Source organism: Gallinula chloropus (assembly GCF_964237585.1).
Source record: "Gallinula chloropus genome assembly, chromosome: 2".
Taxonomy (NCBI): domain Eukaryota; kingdom Metazoa; phylum Chordata; class Aves; order Gruiformes; family Rallidae; genus Gallinula; species Gallinula chloropus.
In genome coordinates, this window is record NC_140086.1 from 140551087 (window position 1) to 140574489 (window position 23403).

General features: G+C 38.5%; 1 protein-coding gene across 1 annotated transcript in view; it reads right to left on the reverse strand.

The window, feature by feature from the left end:
* The window catches only part of ADAM22 (ADAM metallopeptidase domain 22), a gene marked incomplete at both ends in the record, with an annotated part of 128687 nt that overhangs the window by 26855 nt on the left and 78429 nt on the right, over positions 1-23403 (reverse strand). The window contains 13 exons of the mRNA XM_084260030.1: positions 184-264; positions 2219-2311; positions 2829-2900; positions 5712-5811; positions 7669-7720; positions 9358-9448; positions 9899-9983; positions 11919-12085; positions 13103-13174; positions 15699-15773; positions 17041-17111; positions 22000-22069; positions 22676-22739. Coding sequence (XP_084116156.1) covers positions 184-264; positions 2219-2311; positions 2829-2900; positions 5712-5811; positions 7669-7720; positions 9358-9448; positions 9899-9983; positions 11919-12085; positions 13103-13174; positions 15699-15773; positions 17041-17111; positions 22000-22069; positions 22676-22739 — 1093 coding nt within the window. The remainder of the gene's footprint in view (positions 1-183; positions 265-2218; positions 2312-2828; positions 2901-5711; positions 5812-7668; positions 7721-9357; positions 9449-9898; positions 9984-11918; positions 12086-13102; positions 13175-15698; positions 15774-17040; positions 17112-21999; positions 22070-22675; positions 22740-23403) is intronic.

Below are 23403 nucleotides of genomic sequence, written 5' to 3' on the forward strand. Positions count from 1 at the left end.
TCACAGATCAAACAATCGTGGAAGCAAAGTATACAGCAGAAGTTAAATGAAAAAATATTTCTGATTTTTTCAGTATCAGCAGATTTAATACAATCTTATGCACCTTATATACAAATCACTAATAGTGATTGAGAGACTACAGGTGGCTTTTTTTAATCTCTTGGACAAAGACACAAAAATCACCTGGCTGGAATTTCCTGTGCAGTTCTCTGCAATATCACAATCATTCACCGCTTCTCGGCACAGAACTCCTTTAGGTTCAAACTGGGGAAAAAAAGGACAGAAAATGAGTGCCTTAGTTTCTCCATACCTTGTCTTACTGGCAATGCTTCCTTGGAGCTTTAAGCTTTAACTAAAATAAAAAATGGGAAATATTCAAGTGCTGACTGAAAGTGGGATGTTGCACCACTCAAGCCACAGGCTTTTACTGGTAAGTGGCACCCTTCTCTGAGGCACCCCGTCCCAAAAGCATTGACTGTGGGACCAAGAAGGGTAAGTAATCTCCTGGGATGCAGGGCCCTTGGGGCTTATCAAACCAATACCCCAATGTCTCACAGCATTATCTCGACCAGGTCATTGCATTGTTTTCTGACCATTTTACTCCTCTTTATAAAACAGGGAGAGGGATACTGATCTTCCCTCAAGGGATAAAGGCATAAACACTGGTTATTACAATGCCCTGATACTGTTGCGGAACAGAAACCATTACTAAATGTACTGAATTCTGTACAGTTTGACACCATTTTTTGTCTAAGTGACCAGACATTTAACAATGGAAAACGTACCAGTGACCTAACATAAGCATGTTGGTTAAAGACTTCTCTGCTAAGTCTCAAGACCTGTAAAAGCAGGAAGACATCCCACTGTGGCAGTTGTTAGGGCTTCTGGTTATGGACATACTACGGACCCCTTATTTTCCCTGAAAAGTTTCTTAAGTCTGTGATACCCGGATTGTTTTTCAGCTGTGATTTTTTTGTGAGGGATCTCCATGCACATACTTTTTTTGCTCACTCTACAGCTGGTGTGGACAGGCACACCTCAGTGGAAGAGCTAGACTCTGTTACTTTCTCAGTCTTCAGCTGAGCTTTTTCCTATCAGTCTCCTGCAGAGACAGGAATTTTGTCAAAGACACTACAGACTGCTGTGATGTACACTCACCACATTTTGTTTGCTACCCCTCTTTCACTCCTGCCTTCAGGCAGGGTATTACAGGGGAAAGTAACCTCAAGTTTGGGAACTGTTATTTATGGTCTTTTGAGTTGTCCTGATTAATAAATCATAGAGGCACATGTTTAGCAAAATTCTGCCTTTTTCTTCACAGACTCACCCTCACCACTCCATTGGTAAACCCTTGTTTTATTTGCAATAATGATGTAGGTACACAGAAGCTTATTTTTTTTCTGATAGACTATGTGACTTGGATACTTGAACAAAATTCACCCACACTGGCAATCTGCTAATTTTTTTTTTAATATATACTATATTTAAAAAAGCAATGTGCTTAGGGAAATATGAGCTGTTCCAGCATAATCTGTGATTTTTCCTTTTTTAACATTAGGATGAGCTCAAAGTCAAGAATATGGTCCACAGTTATTACTAATGTTCCTCCTAAGGAAATTAAACCTTCAAATGCTCCAGACAAAGATAAAAATATCACACATAGCACACCATAATTTTAATACCATTAATAATAATTACCATTATTACTAAATTAGTATAAACAACTATTTGAAGTCATATTTAGCTGGGCTCCCCTACAGCCAAGATCTGGCTAAGCATCCTTTTACTATTTACTGATGTATCAGGAAGAATACCTTACAGTTTACATAGGGCTTGATTCCCTTTACTCAATGGGATTTCAGTAAGTCCAAACACAAGGAGACACAGACAGACCTACCAGAACCTGAAGTCAGGTGTCTTTTATATGAATGATTCTGAATAGTTCTGATGGCTGTGGCTTGGGTTTTTTTCACTGTATTCTTCTCTCAGGCCCTCTGTTGTATGATTTTCCCTCGGTCTCATGGGGTAAATCCCGAGTAACATGTAAAGCACTGGGAGTAATACATAGGTAAGGATGTGTGTGTTTAAACAGAATGTCTAAGGAAACCTCATGGGACCCCAACCTGATTCAAAAAAGGAAAAAGACATGTTCTGTGGTGCCTGTAGCCACCTGGATACACTCCCACCTGGATGCTGCAGAGAAGGTCATGGTCCTTACCCGGCACTTCCGACAGCAAAGCCCGTTGCTGCACTGGGAGCCTGCAGTCAGGGTGCAAGTATTGCAGCATTCTCCTCCTTCGCTGGCACACTCCTGAAGAACACACACACTTATAACAGGATACATGGGAAAAACAGATGAGCCCCAAGCTCTCCTAATACTTCTCATCTTAGCACGCTACCTGAACAGACTTTTAACGAAGCTTTTAGGCACCTGGATGCAGAAAAAAGCCTGCATGGCAATGGACAAAGTTGGTGTTTCCTACAAAACATATGAAATACTTTTTCTATATTCACAGTGTCAAATATTAAATGCTGACATTTTAGTACTGACCAGTATCATGTTTCAATCTAGAAAAATAGCTTCTTTAACATCTTTTAAGGCCCAATTCTGCACAGGTAGCTATTACTATCACTCTTCAGAATGTATGTGGTGATAAAATAAAAAAGCTGGCCTACACTGTGTTAAACATGATAGAAAAAGGAAAGAAATGATGAATCCTTTTGCCACGAGTCCTTAACACTGCCTGTCTTCCTCCACTTAATGTTAACAGCAGTGATAGGCAGCACCATGTCCTGGAGAATCTAGTTGCCAATTGCGTTGCACTTACTGCTATCGTCCCACAGTCACACTCCTCTCCATCTTCCACAAAGCCATTGCCACATTCTGGAGGATCCAGAAGCTGCAGAGCAAAATCAGCAATCAAAGGGCATGTTTCTCCTAAGGGAATCATTCTCATACTTACTCTACACAACATGTTTTTATAGATAGAACTCCAAAGGCATTGACAACAAAACAGTACCTACAACTATGGGAAAAGCAGATCGGAAACAACACAAATGAAATATGTAGGGAACTAACAATGCTGTGAACTAATTCAGATATACTGTAGAGTCAATAGCGACTTCTGTGCATGAATACCATTTTTACAGCAGATTCAGTTTGAGCAGAAGCCACAATCAAAAGGGGTGACATTAGAAGAAAAAAAATAGTAATTGTCATCACAGAGATCGCAATTGCTGTTGTTCTAGAATTCAAGTGATGAGAGCTCTGTCCCAGGTTGAAGCCAGCACTTATACCTTCAGAAGGAATAAGCATTAAATTTGTCCTTTGGGAGCATGTGGCTCAGAAAAGCAGGAAGAGGGGAGAGGATGGGTTTCTTTGCCAGTTTTCGTTGTAGTCTGATGCTTTTTCCTTCCCTTTTTCTCTACCACAGTTTGGTAACTTTCAGTTTTCCATAAAAGTGTCACAGGCAAATGAGAAGTATAGCTTGTCAGGCTTCCTCCCTTTCCCTGCAGCCTCCACTCTAAAATGTACCTTAAAATGTCCAAAACTGTATATTTGCAGTAGCAGTACTTTCCCAGGGGCAAGATTCATTCACAGGAGCTGTACTATGCTAATGGGCACGTACACTCTGTCATCTGCAGTTTCCCTGTCTGCCATCTCCTAAAATTTCTAAAAGTAATTCTTAAAGAATTTAACATTTTTTTCTTTCCTTTGGGCATAAGAAAACCTAATAGTAGCTTTTATTACATAAACGAAAAAGCATATAGGTGTCACCAAGATTAAAATCTTGCAGATTGTCCTGAGCTCTTCAGTTAAACTAGGATCGTTCCAGAAACCACTCTGCTCATGAACACAAGTACGTGGGTCGCGGTGTGGGGAGCCTTTCTCCCTGGCTGCTGCCTTTCTGTCAGTAGCCCACAGGATGCTGCACCACCCCGTACTTCACTGTGCCTCAAACCAGCCTGAGGCTTGTGGCCAGTGCTGATGTGCTATTATTAGATCCCCCCAGTGAAATGGAAACGTGACTACAGCATGAAATACTTACGTAGAATTTACCATTAAATGTAAACAAGCAATTATCTTTTAGAATTATTAAAAAGTTGTTAAAACTGCTTCTTTCCTAGATATTTTTCCCGACAGCTTAACTTCTTTGGTATCTCTAGGTGTGCAGCACAATAGAGCTCAGTTAGCACATGGCACTAACTGAGGGCCTTGCCTTAAAACACGGGGCCAATTTGCTGCAGTATATAGGGACAGCTAAAAATTAAATGGAAGAAAAAAATCATGAAAAGCAAACTGGGTAACAGTTCTCCAAAAGTCATGTAATTCACACCATTCATTTGAAAAGAACATACACTCAATCTGCTCCAGCAGTCATTGATACAGTTTTTAGGATCACAGCTGATCTTACAGTGGAGCGCTGCTGAACACTGCACCTTATCACATCGGTTTTCCTTTATCTCATATTTCTCAAAAAGCAAAAGTATCTTTGTGTTTCACCCCCCTTGCTAGGGAGCATGTCTTTGACAGCCTTGTGAATTAAGCAGACATTCACTGACAATAATGTTAAACCAACCCAAACAACAATACATAAAAATGAGTCTAAATCACCCTGGCTTCCACATCTAACTTCACATTTCCACATGCCATTAGAAAAAAATGCTGCCAATCTAATTTGAGATGAGAGTAATTGTTTTTTCCAAGTGACAGATGTGTAAATGAACATAATCTCTAAAACAAGCCCAAAACACAGTACACTACAGAAACAATTCACTCAGCAAAGAAATAAAACCACAGCAAAGAAATAAAACCACTCATATTTCTCTCCACATTTAATGAGATGGGGAAAAGCAAACTTCTAAACTTCAAATGCATTTTAAAGAATGAGAAATCTTACATCTTATTAACAAAATACAGAGCTTTGTCTCCACTCTTCATAATACATTCCTCTATGAAAAGGAGACCTTTGAGAGATAAGCAGACTCAGCTTATCCAGATTGGATGCCTTCTCTTTCCCTAACATTTATTGCAGCTCTGTGGTTGTCATATGCATTTTTTTCTCAGCTGACTGAGAAGGAATGTGCATCACTCCAGAGCTGATTTTCTTTTATATTTGTGACCACCTATTAAGTCTTTTTTCTGCGTAGGACTTTCTTTCTGCCTTAGTGCCCTTCATTTGCAAAAAAGCAGTCATTAAATAGATAACATTAATTATATATTAAAAAGCGTCAAGATTATTATCCTGATTACATTTTAACACATACTTCAGTAAATGGAGCAGGAATACACCAAAACTGTGCTGCGAATTCTCCATTGCAGAAGCACTTGCATTTTGGCTGGAGTTTCTTTTGCCCTCTTTTGTATTTATCTCCCTTAAATATCTGTAATTCATTTCATACTCTTTGCATCCTTTACGTGACTACACCTGTTTAGCAGGCTAAAGCTGAGACAAGAGAAGCAAACAAGAGGGGAAGACTACCTCAAGAAGTATTCCCTACTTCCCCTGATTTCCAAGACTCATGCAGCAAGACTTTCACTCGTATGACAAAGTTTAGAACTTAGACAGAACTAGAAATATCAAACTTACAGGCTCTTCCCCCCCAGCATTATAATATTCATTCTCATTGGTTTGATCTAAATTAGAAATAGAATAGAAATAATACTCAATACTTTTGTTGGCTTACTGAAAAGGCAGGCTATTACTTACTTTGGTTGGTTTATTGAAAAGGCACGCTCCACCTCCATTGTTTAAAAATTCATGATACTCTTCAATATCACACTTGGAGAACTTGCTTGGAAGATAATACCTGCACAGCAATAAGGTGGCAGGATTACTTTCTATACTGATTTTTACGCTATACTTTCTTTTTTCTCAAAATAGGAGAAATATGACATTATACTTGAAAAAGTACAAAACCACTGAATCAGAGTGACTATCTGCTTGCAACTCTTACCTAATTTGTAAATAATTTTAGTACATGACATCTTCCAACAATGACACAGAAGTCACAGAAAGTGAGATGTCTAAAACATTTCACTAATCTCATGCCAAATACCACAAATTTTATTATACATTATTGTGAGGGTCTCACTAACATGGCCTGTTCCACTATTAGGCCTGATCTCAGAAATACATTTATTTCTTCCCATACATACCACAGGAGACAGATTGTTCATAGTTCATTTCCCTCTTAGATGACATTGTTTTCCTGGCTCACAGATTTTTTATATAATACAGCCATTTTAAAACAGGCTTCTAACAAACATCAGCTTGTATTTGGTTCCCCTTTCTCCTGTGCCCCACTGAATAAATTTCATTCAAGTACAAAGTGCCAATCTAGGGCACAGTGCACCATCTAAAACCAGTATGATGCAGAGAATCTTTACGTGGATCCTTTCCACAGGGAAATAATTTTTCCCAAAGTAACTTAAGTGATCTTTATATTTATCATCTTCTGCTTCAAGCAGACTTTTGAATCTCAAGGGCTTTCCTGTATCAGCTCATCACTGCATAAAAAAAAACTATTAGCAGAAATGCTATACAAAATAATCCTGCATTGCTGGGAATGATGGTTTGCAAAACATAATCAGGTCTTTTCCATCTCCAGTGTTTATGATTTAGGTCTAAAACCTATCTAGAGAGAATTTAGGACTCACCAACCACCAATAAGCTAGGAAAACACAAGCTTTTTTTGTGTGTGTCTACCTAATTATTTGAAAGGCCTGGACTTCAGATAAAGATTTTAAAGACCATTAGATAAGGTATCACTACTGCAAGAATCTAGAATGTTTCTCAGATTGGCTTTTTAACATACTAAAAATCTGAAAAATCCTATCTGGTATGATTTTGGGTACACAAGGGGAAAAGGCACACATTCACACTTCCAAAAAGCTTTGAATGAAAGACAGTGTTTTGTTCAAAACTGTTCTGACCACAAAGCTATTGGGAAAATTAGCTGGTCGCTTTGAAACTAATTTATAATTTGGATCACTGTCTGTATCTAAAACTAAAGTATAACTTAATTCATACACACGACAAAAGAGAGCCCTATAATGCGAAGAATTAAGGTCTGAATACATACATTAAAAAGCATCAAATTTCATCTATCAGCAAAAAATTTGCTGATTAACTAGTCTTTAGATAAAATCTCTCCCGTGACATCAGGAGTGAGTATAAGCATACTCAATCTCCAATGGGAGCAGTTTCTTAACATTATCACACAAATTGGGGGATAAATAGTGATAGATATAGAAGAAAGATTCCAATAGAAACACTGAACATAATTAAGAAATTTGATAATAGGATTTCCAGAATTAGGATGTGTCAAGTGTTTGTTCCCACAACTCAACAGCAAACTTGCTGGAGAAAAGCAGCTAAGCATGCTTCTGCTTCTTTGCAACGACCTGGCTTGGCAGTTGAGTCCTGTGCTTTGTGGGTTCAACCAGCAATGACAAAAAATCCCCACCTACCCTCCATTAACCCTCTTATCCTCACATTTATTTGAAAGTATCTTTTCTACATACGTTGTACAGCTAATACCTTACGTCCTGAAAAATTATTTACAGAAGATACTCTATTGACCCCTAAAAGGCAATTGTTTTCACACCTTTCTTTTACGTCATTGTATGATGGCCATGACTTTCCTCTAGTGTAATTGCCTTACCCTGTGTCTCCCATTATGCATCCAGACCATGTGTCCTCACACTTACACTCACCTGACCAAAAAAAGAAAAAAAAATCAGATCTCCAGTCTTGAGAGTCCAACACAATTTCTTATCACGAAAAACACACTGTAGTCAATTCCATTTCATATATAAATACAAATTGAAAAGAGTAATTTGCTGCTTTAGCACACACCTTATTTTGAGTGTCAGCCTCAAGCACCTGCCAATCATGATTCAGCTCTCCTGCCTTCTCCCGCCTCATATTCGATTCGCAAATTTTCAGACTAAAAAAATGAATCATTTTAACCCTTCCTCTAATTTTTTTAGTTCTACTACTATACTAATGTGTAAGGAAATCTTTGCTTGAAAAAACCCCAAAACAATAATACAGACAAAAATAACATAATGTGATCTGTAAACACCAACAGCATGAACCAGCCACTGTTTCCTCCACTCTCCCTTCCCTGCCTGCTTCGGCAACGCCCCCTCCACGCCCCAGGTGACTCCTCAGAAGGAACTATCACCATTTTCACTTTTGTCCTTCCTCTATATCAGATTAATAATATGCAGATAGAAAATGAATACTGAACATGTTCATTAATCCATCCCACATTTCTGAATATTTTTCAAAATAAGATTACGTGAACTGCAAAAATCTTTACATGTAGATATATCTCTGCATTATAAACTGTCTTTACAATGCTTGAAAATAAAATTCACCTAAGCAGAGTTCTGTTACTCTGTATAGCAATTTATTTTACTACAGAGAGAGTGGTACGGTGCTAGAACGGGCTGCTCAGAGAGGTGGTGGGTGCCCCATCCCTGGGCATGTTCAAGGCCAGGTTGGATGGGGCCCTGGGCAACCTTGTGTAGATCATACTGGAGGTTGGTGGCCCTGCCTGTGGCAGGGAGGTTGGAGCTCTATGATCCTTGGGGTCCCTTCCAACCCAGACCATTCTATGATTCTATAATTCTATGATGTAAGCTACAAAGTACACATGATCCAATAATTAAGCACTCCATCACCCAAATTGTTTCAAAACAATATTATTGTTTCAGTCATCCACTGTTCTCCATGTGCTGGGACTTCGTATCAAATGGAAGCAGGGAGGGTAACATTTTTGTCAGGGTGGCAAAGATCTGAATTAAGGCACTGCAGATAAACTAAGTGTGACTAAGAAGTTGAGTACCAAGGTTAAAGCAGATAAATGGTAGCAGTAAGGTGGTAGATACAGGAGATTTGGGTAATCTACAACAGGAATTCAATGAAGACAAACAGTGAAAAAGCTATGTTGCCAAAACTGTCCTGTATAACAGGACTGAGGTGGCTCCTCACCATCCCCAGGTCTGACAATGCATGTTTCTACCTTGGCACTGTAAGAGGCCAGCCATTCAGTGTGCAGGTGTGAATCAGTCTCCCTGAAATGAATGGAAGTAGCTGACACCTCTATGATTTATTTTTACTGAAATGGTGACACCAGTGCTGCCAGCAAATCTGGGGAGGGGTCATCACAGCATTTAAATACAAGAAAATGATGTGCTGGTCTCTCTTCATACCATTACAAGAAAAATTAAAATATTCCAACTTTGTTAGAAACATGGGGAAAAAACATCGAGATACCCTGATGAGATCTTCAATCTTTTAAGATTTTTTTCTTGAAACAGCATGAAAAAGCAAGCAACCTTACCACTTGTCAGTTTTCTTCTATCTGAGAAAATGCCAATGTTTTGGGCCAAGGTTTGTGCCAGGGTAACTGCCATTAAGTCTGGCTTTCCAAACTGAAAGAAACAAGCATGGTAGGAAGAATAATCAGTTATGTATGGCTATCTCAGATACAAGTGAAGCTTTTCTTATTTCAAGGCAATAAAAGGCAAAATCAGATGCACAGTATTAGAGTTCTTTCTTCAAAATAGCTAGATGATGCACAAGTGAGAAAAACTAAACCCAGGCCTATCAACAAGTTAAGTAAGAGAAAGTCTGTTTCTTTCTTGTCATTGTGGCTACAGAGATGAATGACAGGATATTGCAGAATCTGCTGAAAAGTGTATTCGCATCCATATCTGCCTGTTCACTCATCACTCTTCATTGAGACATCCCTTCTATACAGCTGCACTAAAACTCTGCCTCAGCAAAGCAGAAATCTAGATTCTGAGGAACATGCCTCTGCTGATAAATTCTGTGCAGATAAATTCCCACCACTTTTTGCTCATACCAGTATCCCCACCTACCTCATTCACACCTCCGCCTTTAAGCAAGGAGCAGATTCCCCCAGTGTGGGCTACACCACTCCGACTGCTCTGAAATCGACTCCCCCTTTGACAAAAAGGAAAAGAAAAGAAAGTTTACCCTGCTCAGCCCATGAGTTTTGCACCTATCCATCCCAGTATTTACCCTTTTGATTTCCAAATGAGAAACTGGCATGTGCAAATGCTGGCTGCCACCACTATGCTGCAAGCTATGCAAAAACAAAATGGGAAAAACAGATAACCATTTACAAACTTCACATGACAAATTATCTCCAGAAAAGTTCTATCATCTTCCCCCTCATTCTCTGACTATCTAATGTAAGAAAGCATAAGGAGACTATCTTGCCAAACCACCTGAATATCACCAGCCCTTTCTTCGTTGACATACTACTGCAGGCAGTGACTTCTGCTGGCATGTGCTACAGACAGAGCGCAGGAGAGTCCATCACATTGCCAGTGCATGGGGGATTAGTAAAAAGAGATGTGTCTAGTTGGGCAATGCTGATGTAGCAAAACTCAGAGAGAGAAGCGTTAGTGGCTCCCTGATGCAGAGGTAAGTGAAAACTCCCTGGAACTGCTGCCCTTATCTTATCCAGAGGATAGCTGCACCATGACCCTAAATCTAACCATCTCATTTGTGCTGACCATGTCAGTGTGAATAACTGCCAGTTACTGGAGACAAAATACACTCTGCTCCACTTCAGTATATTGATCCATCTGAGCCTGCAGCAAACTGTTTTTTTCAAAGGAAAACAGAAATACATCAAGAAACAATACAATGGCCTAACTGTACTGAAGGTGGAAGCTCATTTGTAACTAGGGTACCATAAACAAGCTACCCTCACATCCTAATTCATCTGTGTCTGTCTTACAGACACAATTTCAGAATCTGATATTCTAAGAAGTCTATGAAAACAATACCCCAAACATCAGTGGTGGTGTTATGGACAGCACTGGAATTAGCATTACACCAGTATACAGGGTCCCAGTGAGAGGAGACATAGGGTCCCTTTTCCCCAGACAATCCACAAATATTTGTAAGAACAAGACTTTCTCCAAAGACCTTACAATATCACCAGAGGAGATACACAAAGGATGTGAGAAAACCTGATTCCCATGTTACAGATTAACTGAGATGCAGAGAAACTAAAATCTGCAAGCACCACTTGCAGATCATACTAGCTGTCTTCATGGCAGAAGTCAATGACAGTACCTAAGTATGTGCAAAAATTCTGAGGTTGGATATGGGGTATCCTGGCACTCTACTGAAGTCATGTGAAAGTGAGATTTTAGGTTGAGTTTATTCATATCATCTCCTACGGCAGTCAGCAGGGAGGGATAAGGACTCCAATAGAGCAATTCATCTGGCCTGTCTCATGTAGATAAAAATCTCAGTCATAAACCTCTCCTCTGTTTTTGTATATGCATTTTGTTATTTCCAAAACAATTAAGATATTTAGAGAAAATAACATTCCTCCCAGCTTATTCTTCTTCTAGCACACATCTCTCTGGAGAACAAACTGTTTTGAGGATCTGAAACACTTCAGTAATCCTGCAGCATGCAGGTCATTCAACAGAGTAAAGCAGGCCACAGTGCTTTTTAAGCAGGAAACCTCATTGGGTTCAAAACCAATGTTCTGCTTTTAAATAATACAACAGGGCTGTCCGTGCTCTCCTGCTGAAGAAGCCAATCTCCCAGGTGAAACCATGCATCATCTTCTAGGCAGCTGTGCTTGCAGAGTAGGTAATCACACAGAATAACCAAGGATTACAGCGCATGCAGCTCAGGTTTAGTATGTTAAAACTAAAATGAGAGGCAAACCTCCACTTTCACTGGCAGGCAGCTGTGTGTGAACTTTCTCCCACCTCCCCATCAGAAACATTTCTGAACGATTGTGGATTACACACACAACAGAAAGGAGATGCATCAGCCACTTGTGATAAGCAACCCCCAAGGAAAGAAAAAAAACCCAGTAATAAAACATTACACGAGGTTACGTACGAAAAAAGGTGAACTGCGTCACTTTTCTCTCTGATAAAATCCCTCCTATATTTCATAAACTCACGTAGGGTCACCAAGGGGTTTTCAGATATGGTGAACTTGTTATCAGTAGCCCAGGTTTCCATGGCAACCAATACTATCCTGGTGTTAAGTTGTTCTTTATATATCTAGTACATTAACAGAATGAACAAAATATATTTCGTCAAATAGAATAAAGATGAGCTTTACCCCTTTTTTGTAATAGCCTGCATTTTTACATAACTATTTAGCTTGTTTTAGCACACTTTAGGTTACCCAGGTGACTTTATCTCAAAAACAACAAACATGAAAACAAATTAAAACCTAAACTTTAGGCCTAATTCTTCAATCAGTGCTCTCAGCCTGTAGAAAGATCCCTTGCAGGTCCTACTCTGGAAGAGGTGAATAGAAGGGAGATGGGGTTTCTGAAAAATTACTACAGAACTTCTACAAGTAGTTCAAAGATTTTTAATGAATGAGTCTTTTACAACCCCTCCAACTCACCCCAGGAACACACAAGGGATCTCATACCAAACAGTGATCTATAAAACCAGTTTTCACTGTTACACACTCCTATCAGGTATATTTAACCTCATGCTGGCTAAATCACAAATAAAGGGCCATCCTTTTAATGCTGGGGGTTAATACACCACAACAAATACTTTCAAGAATGGGAACCACATTTTCCTGTTTTTACTAATACTTTTCGGATGTGAGGTGCAAAAGCCAGCAGTTATGAGATTTAGTGTCACAAATATAATCCACAAAATTCACCTGTGTGTCCCTATTCTAACTTATTTACCCAAATGTGCTTTTTTCCCTGGATAAATTTTAGTGCATTCTAATTTCAGACTGTACTTAGGTTTCTGGTTGTTAACACAAAGATCCTGTGTTAAAAACTGTCACATCTAAGGTGCTCTTTAAAACTTAGGCTCAAGGGATCAATCCAGCAGGATACTTAAATGTTTGAAGCCACAAAAACTCTCTAATGCTTTATGCTAGACACAAGCTTTATAGATGGTTTACTGTGTTCTAGATGAAAATTTGTGACCTTCACGTATGTTACCATTAGGTATACCATGAACTGACAACTCCTGCATCTATTGGTAGGAGAATCGTATGACCCATCTGACACATAAAAGAATATTTAGTTGATTGATACTTACTAAGTCTGCCATGTTCACAACTGATTTGGCATAGCTGTTTGTATGGCCAACTGACAAGCGGTGCTTTTTACACTGTGGAATAAACACAGGCAAGTTACATATACAGACTTCAGAAAAACAAGCTCCATTTCCAAAAAAGCATGAAGTAAAAAGCAACTACATCAATAGTAAAACGGCTGTGCAAGGTTTGGTCTCCTGAGTATTGCTAATACGGGACAGCAGCAAATTGCTCAGGCATGCACATTACTGATAGACTTTACAACAGCTGTTGTATCAGTTCCTGTTTGGGAAGTGCTCAAATATCTTCACTAAAAAAATGCTATTGGAATAGGAACATATTGCTCCTCTCTTCATTGTCTTTACTACCAGCAATTTTAAAGTTAATTCCAAATGCCAATACAGAAATTAACAACATTATTTCCATAGTTGAAACTTCTTTAGAGGTGTTACCCCAAGAGTGCCTGCATCTGTATTTTAATTTATCAATCAGACTTCCCTGTTTTCTTCAGTTCTCTCTTAAACTGTCTTTGGGATTTCTTCACATACAATTTCACATCCCATAATGGCACAGTAATGGTTCAAATCACTTTAGCAATAAGGCTGCAATGGCAGCTTTACTGTAATACAGTGCTATAAAACTGACACTGAAGACAGCTGCACACTTATTCCTATCTGCAGGAAAAACACTGACAAGTGAGCACTATGGGTATGAAAGTCGCAAGTTTCTTGGAAGAATTTAGTACAAAAGGACCAAGATTTTCAGAAATGTTTAACCATCTTGTGCCCTATGACACTTGACTTTGGAGTGAAAGTTATCCATATTTTCAGGAAGTTTAGCGCAGAGCAGCTAGGAGGGTGGGAAATGCCTGCTTTCAAGCAGGAATGAGGGAAAAGCCACCAGAAAATAGGGTATTACACTAAATAAAAAACCCAGAAGGACACATCTATGCAGCTAAAAATGGTAAAAAGGATGAAAGAAAAAAGCTAAAAAATACATGGAAAATGAAGCATATGAACAAAAGCAAATAAATATACCATGCAAGTCCCTATTTGCAACTGAAACCTCACATTTTAGACCTTCAGCTTCTCTAGCATGCTACAGAAATGGTTTTGGTATATTAATTTATAAGTCTATTTCAATGTTTGGGCTTTAACAGCTTTATTCTCCCACTGGAAGCAATGGTTGGACAAGCCGTTGAGAGGCCAGACAGGAGCAGCAGTGAGAGGCCTGGGGGCTGGCGGGATGCAGCTGGCTCAGCAGACCAGAGGAAGGAGCGCAAGGGTCATTGCTTCCTCTGGAGTGCCAGGGGAGGGTGAATGGTGAGAACGACTCTGACTCTCCGGGGTGTCAGCTCCATGCTGAGTGCTCCCAGAGAGCTGCATCCACTGCACACGCGGAGAGTAAGCCAAATACATGTGTGCTTGCCCAGGCCCTGGGGAAAGGGAGGAACCCAGAGCATACAGCTTCTTCAGCCACAGACGTATGTTCACTGGCATTTGCTTCAGAGCATAAACCCCTAAGTGGACTGACTCTTGAAGTGGCTATAATTGACTAAAATTAGGGAACATTGTCCTAAGGCATTATCAGCCCAGACAAGTAAAATTTTGAGGGGAAAGTTGTGTCTTCAGGTCTTCAGGATCAAACACAATGACACCAACTTAGGGAATTCTGCATCCAGTATTGTCTGTGTAAATCCAGTAATTTATCACTATGCTGATGGAGTATGCTGTCAAAAGACAGTGGCACATTCCTTTTACAGTCTGATTTCTATTTTTGCCAATTCAGATGGGTAAAATGTATAGATATATTTTGATTTTAAATCTATATAGCACCATAAAATCAACTGAGTTGGAGGGGGACCCCCAGTCTCTGAACTTCATTCAGTTACTTCAGACAGAAACCTATTGTGTTTGACACCACTACATCTTCCAGAAATACACTGTCTGGATTTGAAGACTGCAGGTGATAGAGAATTCACAATTTCCTTTGATATTCCTTTCATTAATTATTAATAATCACCACTGACATAAATTTGTGCCTTTTCCCACTTGAACAAACCTGGGTTTTCTTCAATACACTAATCTTTATGATGTCTCTTTTCACTACATTAAAAAGCCTATTTATGTTCTCCCAGAGAAAGTACACAAGCTTAAGAAAATAATTTCCTCTATATTGATTTGGACGTACCAAAAAAACTCTAGTCACTATGCATCTTGCCATTGTCAACAGAAGTTGGACAATTCCAATAACTGCATTATTGATTGCCAAGTGGTTATAATTAAGAGAAGTGCTTAAGAAAGCCAGAAAGAAAACCGTCAGCTTAAGTCACACTGACATTAGTTACTTTATAACACAAAGCTTTAATTTATGACACTGCTTTCTGATACTCAGGCCTGGTTCTATTCTTGGTGAAATTACCTTGCCAAAATTCAGAAGCAACTTCATCAATGGTTAATGAGGGGATAATGTCTTATCTTAAGGGCATACTGAATTTATTCTGTCCATATACTATGCTTTATTTTTATCCTTTATGGACCAATTAAGACAATTTTATGTTGGTCATAAATCTAAGATGTTGAAGTGTGTCAGTCTTACCATTAGATGATCATTTACAATCATTAACTCAATGTATTTTGTTTCCTCTTCAACATTATGTGGAATCTGACGAACCTACAAAGAAAGTACAGCTGTAAGAGAGTCTAACAGAGTACAGACAGAGTGTAACTGATAACTACAAATGGCTTCAGAAATCAAACTTCTCACACATACTTTTTTTCCTATTGTCTTCATTCAGGTCTCAGATATCGATGAAACCTCTAGCACTTAGCTGCAACATTTTAAAAAAAATTCTTTCACCTCCACTAGGACACTTACATGACCATAAACAATGAAATCAAGTCTTCCAACTCATCTAATCCCAAATTTAGGGTTTTTTTAAATGAACCATCAGTGGGACCTCCATCTCTAAAATGGGGTTGTGTCGGCTGTTAATTTATTATTTTTTTTCCAATGAGAAAGGAATCCCTCATGAGTTCTTTAGGAAAAATCTCTGTAACAAATTTGTTATTTATTTGCATACTGCTTGATTCACACAGTGAACATAGTACTCACCTCCATGCCACGCATAATTTTTGCATTTAGAAATATTTACAACTGTGCTTCTTCATAGTGTCCTTATTTTCCTGGGTTTTTGAGGAGAGTTATTACACCATTATGATTTAAAAATGCAAAGTAATGGCTAGTTTATAGAAAGGTAGCAAACTACCTCATGTAAAGTAAGATCCTCAAGAATGACTTGTGGAATTTCTCCACTGTCTTTCTCACTTCTCTTTTGCATCTGAGAAGCTTACATTGGTCAGAGGTGTTAAAAGTATCTTCCCTTCCCACTGCTCTCAGTATTTCATTTTTGCCTGCACTGTTCAGCCCTCCGACCCAGCCCTGATTTGACCTGTACCATTATTTGAGCTCCATTCCTAAAATACAAAGAATTGCTGCTATCTTTCCAGGTTACAGACAAAACATCAATACTAAGTGGCTCCCCACCTTTAATAAACAGTGAATGAACGCTTACTTTTAGAATATTTACATTAATCAAAGTCAAGTGAGATAAAGTAGCCACTTGTCAACACTGCAACATAAACAAAATCTGTAAATGTTTCATTAATTCTGAGTTTCTGATAACATATACTTGAGAAAATATTTTAGCTGATTTTTTACCAGTATTTAACAATTTTACAACTCTTGAGGTAGGCAATGTCCAAAGGAACCCAACAATGTTTGTCAATATTAGATACCTCTTTTTACAATAGCTGTACTGATATAGAGACCTCATGCCAAACCAGCAGCAGCTGCAGGACTCCATCTGGACAAAATAATTCAGCAGCCACAAAACAAACTCGACGGCATATTACTTATAAACAAGCATATTGGCACATACCTGCCTTTTACTTCTTTTGTGTCTTGGCTTTACAACAAACTTCTGCGATGTAGTATTCATTTGCCAGAACTCTAAGCAGAAAACACAGGCAAATATATTGAATGTTTACAAGAATACAGCCCAACAATTAGTGACCCTGATGCTGCATGACAGTAGAATGGCATTCTTCCACACATCAGATGCGGCAACAACTCCTTTTTCCAAGTCTCCCACTAGAAAGGAGGCAACATTACAGATGCTTCCCAGTAACAGGGTTCTTATTAAAAACTCTACTAGTGATAATCTGGGTCTGCTGAAACAGATGATCTGTGGGTGTCACGCTTCAGAAAGCACAGCAGATGTTCTACACCAAAACTTCACCAACACTGGGCATGTAATATTATTAGCACAGCGCTTCCATGGAGTGAATCACATTTTCGGGAATTCAGCAGACATCCACAGAGCTCTTGCAATAGCTACCTAAATTAATAAGAGGAGCACGGAAGGCAGAATTAACGCTTTAAGACGATTATATTCACAAAGTAAAAATATGTTAGGGTTGGGAGAAACCTTATGAGATTTTGCCAATGCTCACTATCAACACAATATTCCTCCCTACTAATCCCACCGTGTCTTTAATGTCTTAAACCTCTAATCATAAGCACCAAGCAGTTTATTCTTTTGCCAAATCCCTTTCACCAAATCTATTACTAACCTCTCATGGAAACGAACACATTATAAACTAAGCAAAAGGCAATACTTGCTCTCACCCTTTTAAATATCCAGGAAGTATTTCTCCATCTTTTAGATTCATAGTCCCTGACTCACTTCTCTCTACATAACAGGAATCTCCTTATCTTGTATAAGCATGTTTACTATTCACATAACCCCAAGAATATCTTTTCTGAGACAAATAACTATTTGCAGTTGCTTATTTTGCAACACATCTTTTTCCTTTGTCCCTTCTTTGTATGTCCTTGAGTTCTGGACATCCACACAGTCTCCAGGGATGAAAAACTGCTTTCGGTACTCCACAGTGATTTTATCAATCCTGCAGAGAAGTAGACAGAACTACAGGAGCTGTGGAAATTAAGGGACATCCAGTTCACATACCTCTGTACACAACTTCTGGTTGTGTTATAAAACCCTAAACAGTTCAGTTTCACCACTCAGGCAAGAAAGTTTCTCACAGCTCCACCTCCCATCTCTTGCAGATTAACTGTGGAATTTTGACATGAGGTTCAAACAATAAGACTAAAACCAATGCTGACAGAAATCTGACAGGGCTGCCCTACCAGCAAAACCTTAAAACCAGAAGGTGAATTGCCCACCTATCAAAACAACAGGCATAAGTGCTAATTTTAACCAGGAGTGGCTAGTTAATGATAAGAGAAACCAGGAAAGCAAAGCATAACTAACTATTATTGCCTTGGCTATATCTTGGGGATTATACTGTCATTTTGGTTTGTGAAGTTTGCAGATACCTTTTTATTGATGGGCTTGGACAATCACTGGCCTTTTGCTTAAAAATGTTTTAATGGTCACACCAGCGCACACGTGGATTGTCTTTAGAAAAATGATCTAAAATAAATGAAACCACATCCAAGGGTCTCTATTCACTACTTAAAGACCTGCAGTTTCTAGAGCTCCCAATGATAAGAAACTAAATCCTGAAAATGTTTTTGCAAATTTGTTTATGATTATGCATTACATATGTTGATTAATTTAGTCTGTGTTCTAGTGCCACACAACTGGCTCTCAACCTGTCATTTTAGGGTTTATATCAAGGTTAATGAAACTAGTAAAAACACAACTTTTCAATCAATAAAATAATAATTTATAGTCTGTATTACAGGGTCTCAGATAACTTTACCACCAAATGCAATCATTCTACCCAGCATCGGAAGTCAGTCACCTCTGGAGAGGAGCGATGCATCCATTAATGTTAACACATTAACACACATTAACACTGCACTATAATTCACAAGCTGGATGAATTCACACAGGGTACATTTCCAGCCAGGGACCCTCAGGCAAAAGAACATGACCAGCAAAATCACAGGAAATGCAGACAGCTGAGAAAGCCTAGTGGAAATTTTGATGGGAACATATTACCTTGAAAAAGATAATGAAGATTCATAGAATCACAGAATCATTTAGGTTGGAAATGACCTTTAAGATTATTGAGTCCAACTGTAAACTTAATGCTGCCAAATCTCACTAATCCATGTCCCACTAATCTAAGTGCCACAGCGACACATCTTTCAAGTGACCTCAAAAGAAATGGATATACGTGGATATAATGGATATGCATTATTTGAAAAACACCACCTTCAGTAACACAGTGGTGTCTAACACCATGCCAAGGCACTGTATGGCTCAATACAGATTTTGAGAAAAAATAGTATACTAAATTACAAAGTTAAATGCTCTAAGCATGCCAAAGCATCCTTATATAAAGCTTCCTTGTTTAAAGTCCTCCTTACCTCCTCAGACCATTGTAAAATACAGTCCAATTAATTACTTTCTGCAATAGCTTTTCCTTTTAATACCCAAGAAGAATAAAAAGAATAAAAGAATAAAAAGTACACTGCTATTGAACTGTGGTATAGTAGTGTGTGCTTTTACTATCACCAGTATTGAGTAATCCCTACTACTTGATTTTTTTTTCCTTTCTAACATCAATATTGATGCTGATGATATATTCCTAATGCAGTTTTGAGTGGAAATATTAGCTTACACACAGCCTCTTTTAAAGAAGAAAATCTTGACATGAAAGAATATATCCTTAGGCTGGGCAAAATGATAAATTATGAGAATATAAGGAATATGACAAACTAGCAAAATCATTGCTAATAATAATAATGATGATTTTGCTTTAGTACTTAAAAATATCAATCACAACAATACTATTAGCAAGCTATTGCAAATATTGCTTAAAGAAAAGAAGAAAAAAAAAAAAAGCCAAGACAACAGTCAGGACTCTCCAGACTGGCAGGGAAGAGGCAGAAACATGCAGAGACACTGGTGGGGCAGCACATGTGAGGACTGAAGGAGAATGTAGGGCTGGCTGTTCAGCAGGTTGGGGGATGAAGGACGGAGCTCCTGTGACCACAGGGAAAAGGGTGGGGAAGGAGGTAGTGTGGACTGCTGTCATCCTCCAAAGCTATGCCTCTGCATGGAGGATGACTTAAAGATAGAAATAAATTGAATAATCACAGACAAGGAAAAATGGTGGGATTCCTAATGAGGATATAATCTATTTCATCTAACAAACCTTTCACTACAGAAACACCTTTCCAAACAGTTTTACAAACAATTCTGGGGGATAAAAAACAACAAACCATAGCCCTATTTTGACACTATTTTTGAAAATCAAGAAGCTTTGTTAGAGGTGAAACTGCTGGATTATACTTGCAATGAATTCCCTTTCATACTTTAAAAAGCAGAAAATAATTTTAGTTCAAAATCTTGAAGACAGAAAATTTCACCATTAGGAAATCTTGTAAGACAGCTGGTAAGATATCTACGTACCAGCTCTAGTAGTCTCCTACTTTAACAACCTGAGACTGAAGACCTATCTTAAACTCAACAGTAGTTACATTATTTCCAGCCTTTCACATGACATATCCTCAAGAAAAGGTGATAAAAGATCCACTTTATTATTTGGCCTTATGTTCAGTAAAGTGTTCTCCTTATGCTACCATCTCCACAGATACAGGGAGTAACCATGGTATGTTTCTAAGATGCACATAAGCTTTGTGATACAGATGTCAGCATCTTGCATTGCATAAGCCTTTTGTTCTGCTCCTCCATCTCAACACCTCCTCCACCTTGCCTGGGCAATCATCAGTGGAGGAAGTGAGGCATCAAGCTGGGATACTGTTTTGTTTAGACTCAGATAGATTCCTTCTTCAGAACTGAAATTGAGGTGACCCAATTGTAGCAATTTCCCTTGTTTTTTCTCATTAGCCTCTGAATATTTCTGCTTTGTTTAACAACCAGCAAACCTGCACATACTGTGCTCCAGGGAAGGACCCATCTACCTGCAGTACTCAGCACCATAAGACCCCAGATACAACTGTTACCACAGGAGAAACAGTTTGTAATAAGATGACTGCCATCTGTAACTGTCCTAAAGAAATTAGTCTAGAAGTCATTTATATGAAAATGACAGTGTCTATGAAGGTTGGGTTTATTTGGCTAGGATATATTTTGTAGAGTAGGAAAACACATCTGTAAAATTGGCAAATCCTTGACAGAATGGGGATATGTCATAAATGCTACAATTTCAGCTTCAATTAACAAGACAACTTCTCAGATGAAAACTCATTTAAAAAAAAAACCAAACTACTTCTCTGTCCATACACATTATAAATTGGTCGTGGGGATTCATTATTATAAGCATTTGAAACCACTTCTGCCTCCAAATTCATTTGTACTGAAATGCACAACCCACACTACAGCCAGTACTGAGAAAGATGATGAAAAGGCTGGAGATGACAGTCACTGAACAGCAACTATATTTGGCGAGTTCTTGTCTCCCAGGCTTATGCTCACACCATGGTACCCACCCTGTATCTCAAAAAAAAGGAAAAATCAATGAAGAGTTATTAACCACTGGCAACGTGGGGTTTATTTTCATCATCTTCAGGCTACCTCAGTCCTCTCCTTTCTACAATTACTAGCATATAATGCAGTCCATAGACCACACGACTTGTTAAGAGCTACATCACAACATAAAGGTCTTAGTGAGGTTTGATTCATTGGATTCAGGGTTTTTTCAGCACTTCAGGTTCTTTTCCGGTGCTTTCAGTGTTTCAGATTCTTTATTCCAATTTTTTGTTTGTTTAATTTGGAAAAAGAAGAGCTACACAAATAAACAATACACTGTCAAAAGTTTATCTATCAAATACAATTAACAAATTTGGCCTTAGATTACAAGAAGTCAGTACATTATGAATATTAAAAAAATCATACCAGATGGCAGGTCATCCGAAGGAAACTCAATCAGCTTGGATTTGTAAACAGAGTGGAAATGGAAGTCATCCTAAAATAGTAAATAATTGCATGTATTAAACCTGGCTGAACTAATCCATCTCATGAGCATTAAACAGACAGTTCCAAAGGTCCTTGTTACCCAACATCTACATTAGTAAACATGCAAGTTGCAATGCACCATTACTCTACACTCTTCCCAACTGTGATGTGATCAGTAATGTCACAGTTAATCATCTTTTTATTTGAAATATCTGAGTACATCAAAGTGAGCAGCCAAGCAAACTAGGCTTAAAGAGAGCTGACCAGGGAACATCAAGGAGAGTCCCAGAAGCTGCTGAACTGGAGTCGAGGCTGTAAGGAACCCAGAGCGGGAAATGCTAGAGAAGGAGATAGGGCACTCAAAGACTTCTCCTGCTGGCTCCAAGGTCCTCACCCTCTGGTGCTGCACTGCTCTATATCCAAATGTTATGGAGTACCTACACATGCCACCATGTAACTCCTGGGGGTTCAATTTTGTCTATGATGATGAGGACTCACATATGAGGTAAATGAGTTGGGAATGAGATGACCCTTTGGTCTCAGAACCTTACATCTACCTTGTGCCCATGAATGTCTGTATTCAACAAACAGCAGGATTACTAAAAGTTCTACTTACATCTGAAGTGTAGTTTTCATCTGGTTCAATAAGGTAAGTATGATTTCCATCATAGAACATCCCACTGTCAAGAGCAGGAAATATAAATACTGATTTAACAAACAAATAATAGTGCAACACAGAAGTAAGTATAAAAAAAATCGTATATTTTTAAAAATGAAATATTTAGAAAAAGAAGCAGTTAAAAATGGTTTCAGGAACTGAATGTAATTCTGAGTCAATCCTTGTTTTCTTCACTTCAGGAAGAAAGACATCCTCTTCCATGGTGATACAGACTCCTTATTCCCCAAAGCTTCATGACAAGACATAAAAACACCACCAAAAATGGCTAATTTAGCCAACTGAAAATTCAGTTCAGACCCCCCCATGCAAGAGAGATCTACCTACAACAGACACATATTCCTAAAGACAGGCTCCTTATTTATATTTGGAACATACACACAGCTTTCCCCCAAATAAAAATATTGCTGAATTTAATTAACCCTTAGGTTTTAATGGTTTTAACTAACTCTGCCCTCAGTCATTTTATATAGTACCAAGTATAAAGGGCATCATGTGGTCTTTTGGCCACAGAGGGGTGTTTAGGGCATTTTAGCAATAATAATGATGACAGATGGTCATTTTAAATTGAGTTAGTTTAAGTTTATATTTCTAGGAAATATTAACAGCTATAACTATCATATGAATATGGATATATAAGATGGTCATGATAAGCAGATAGGAAACCC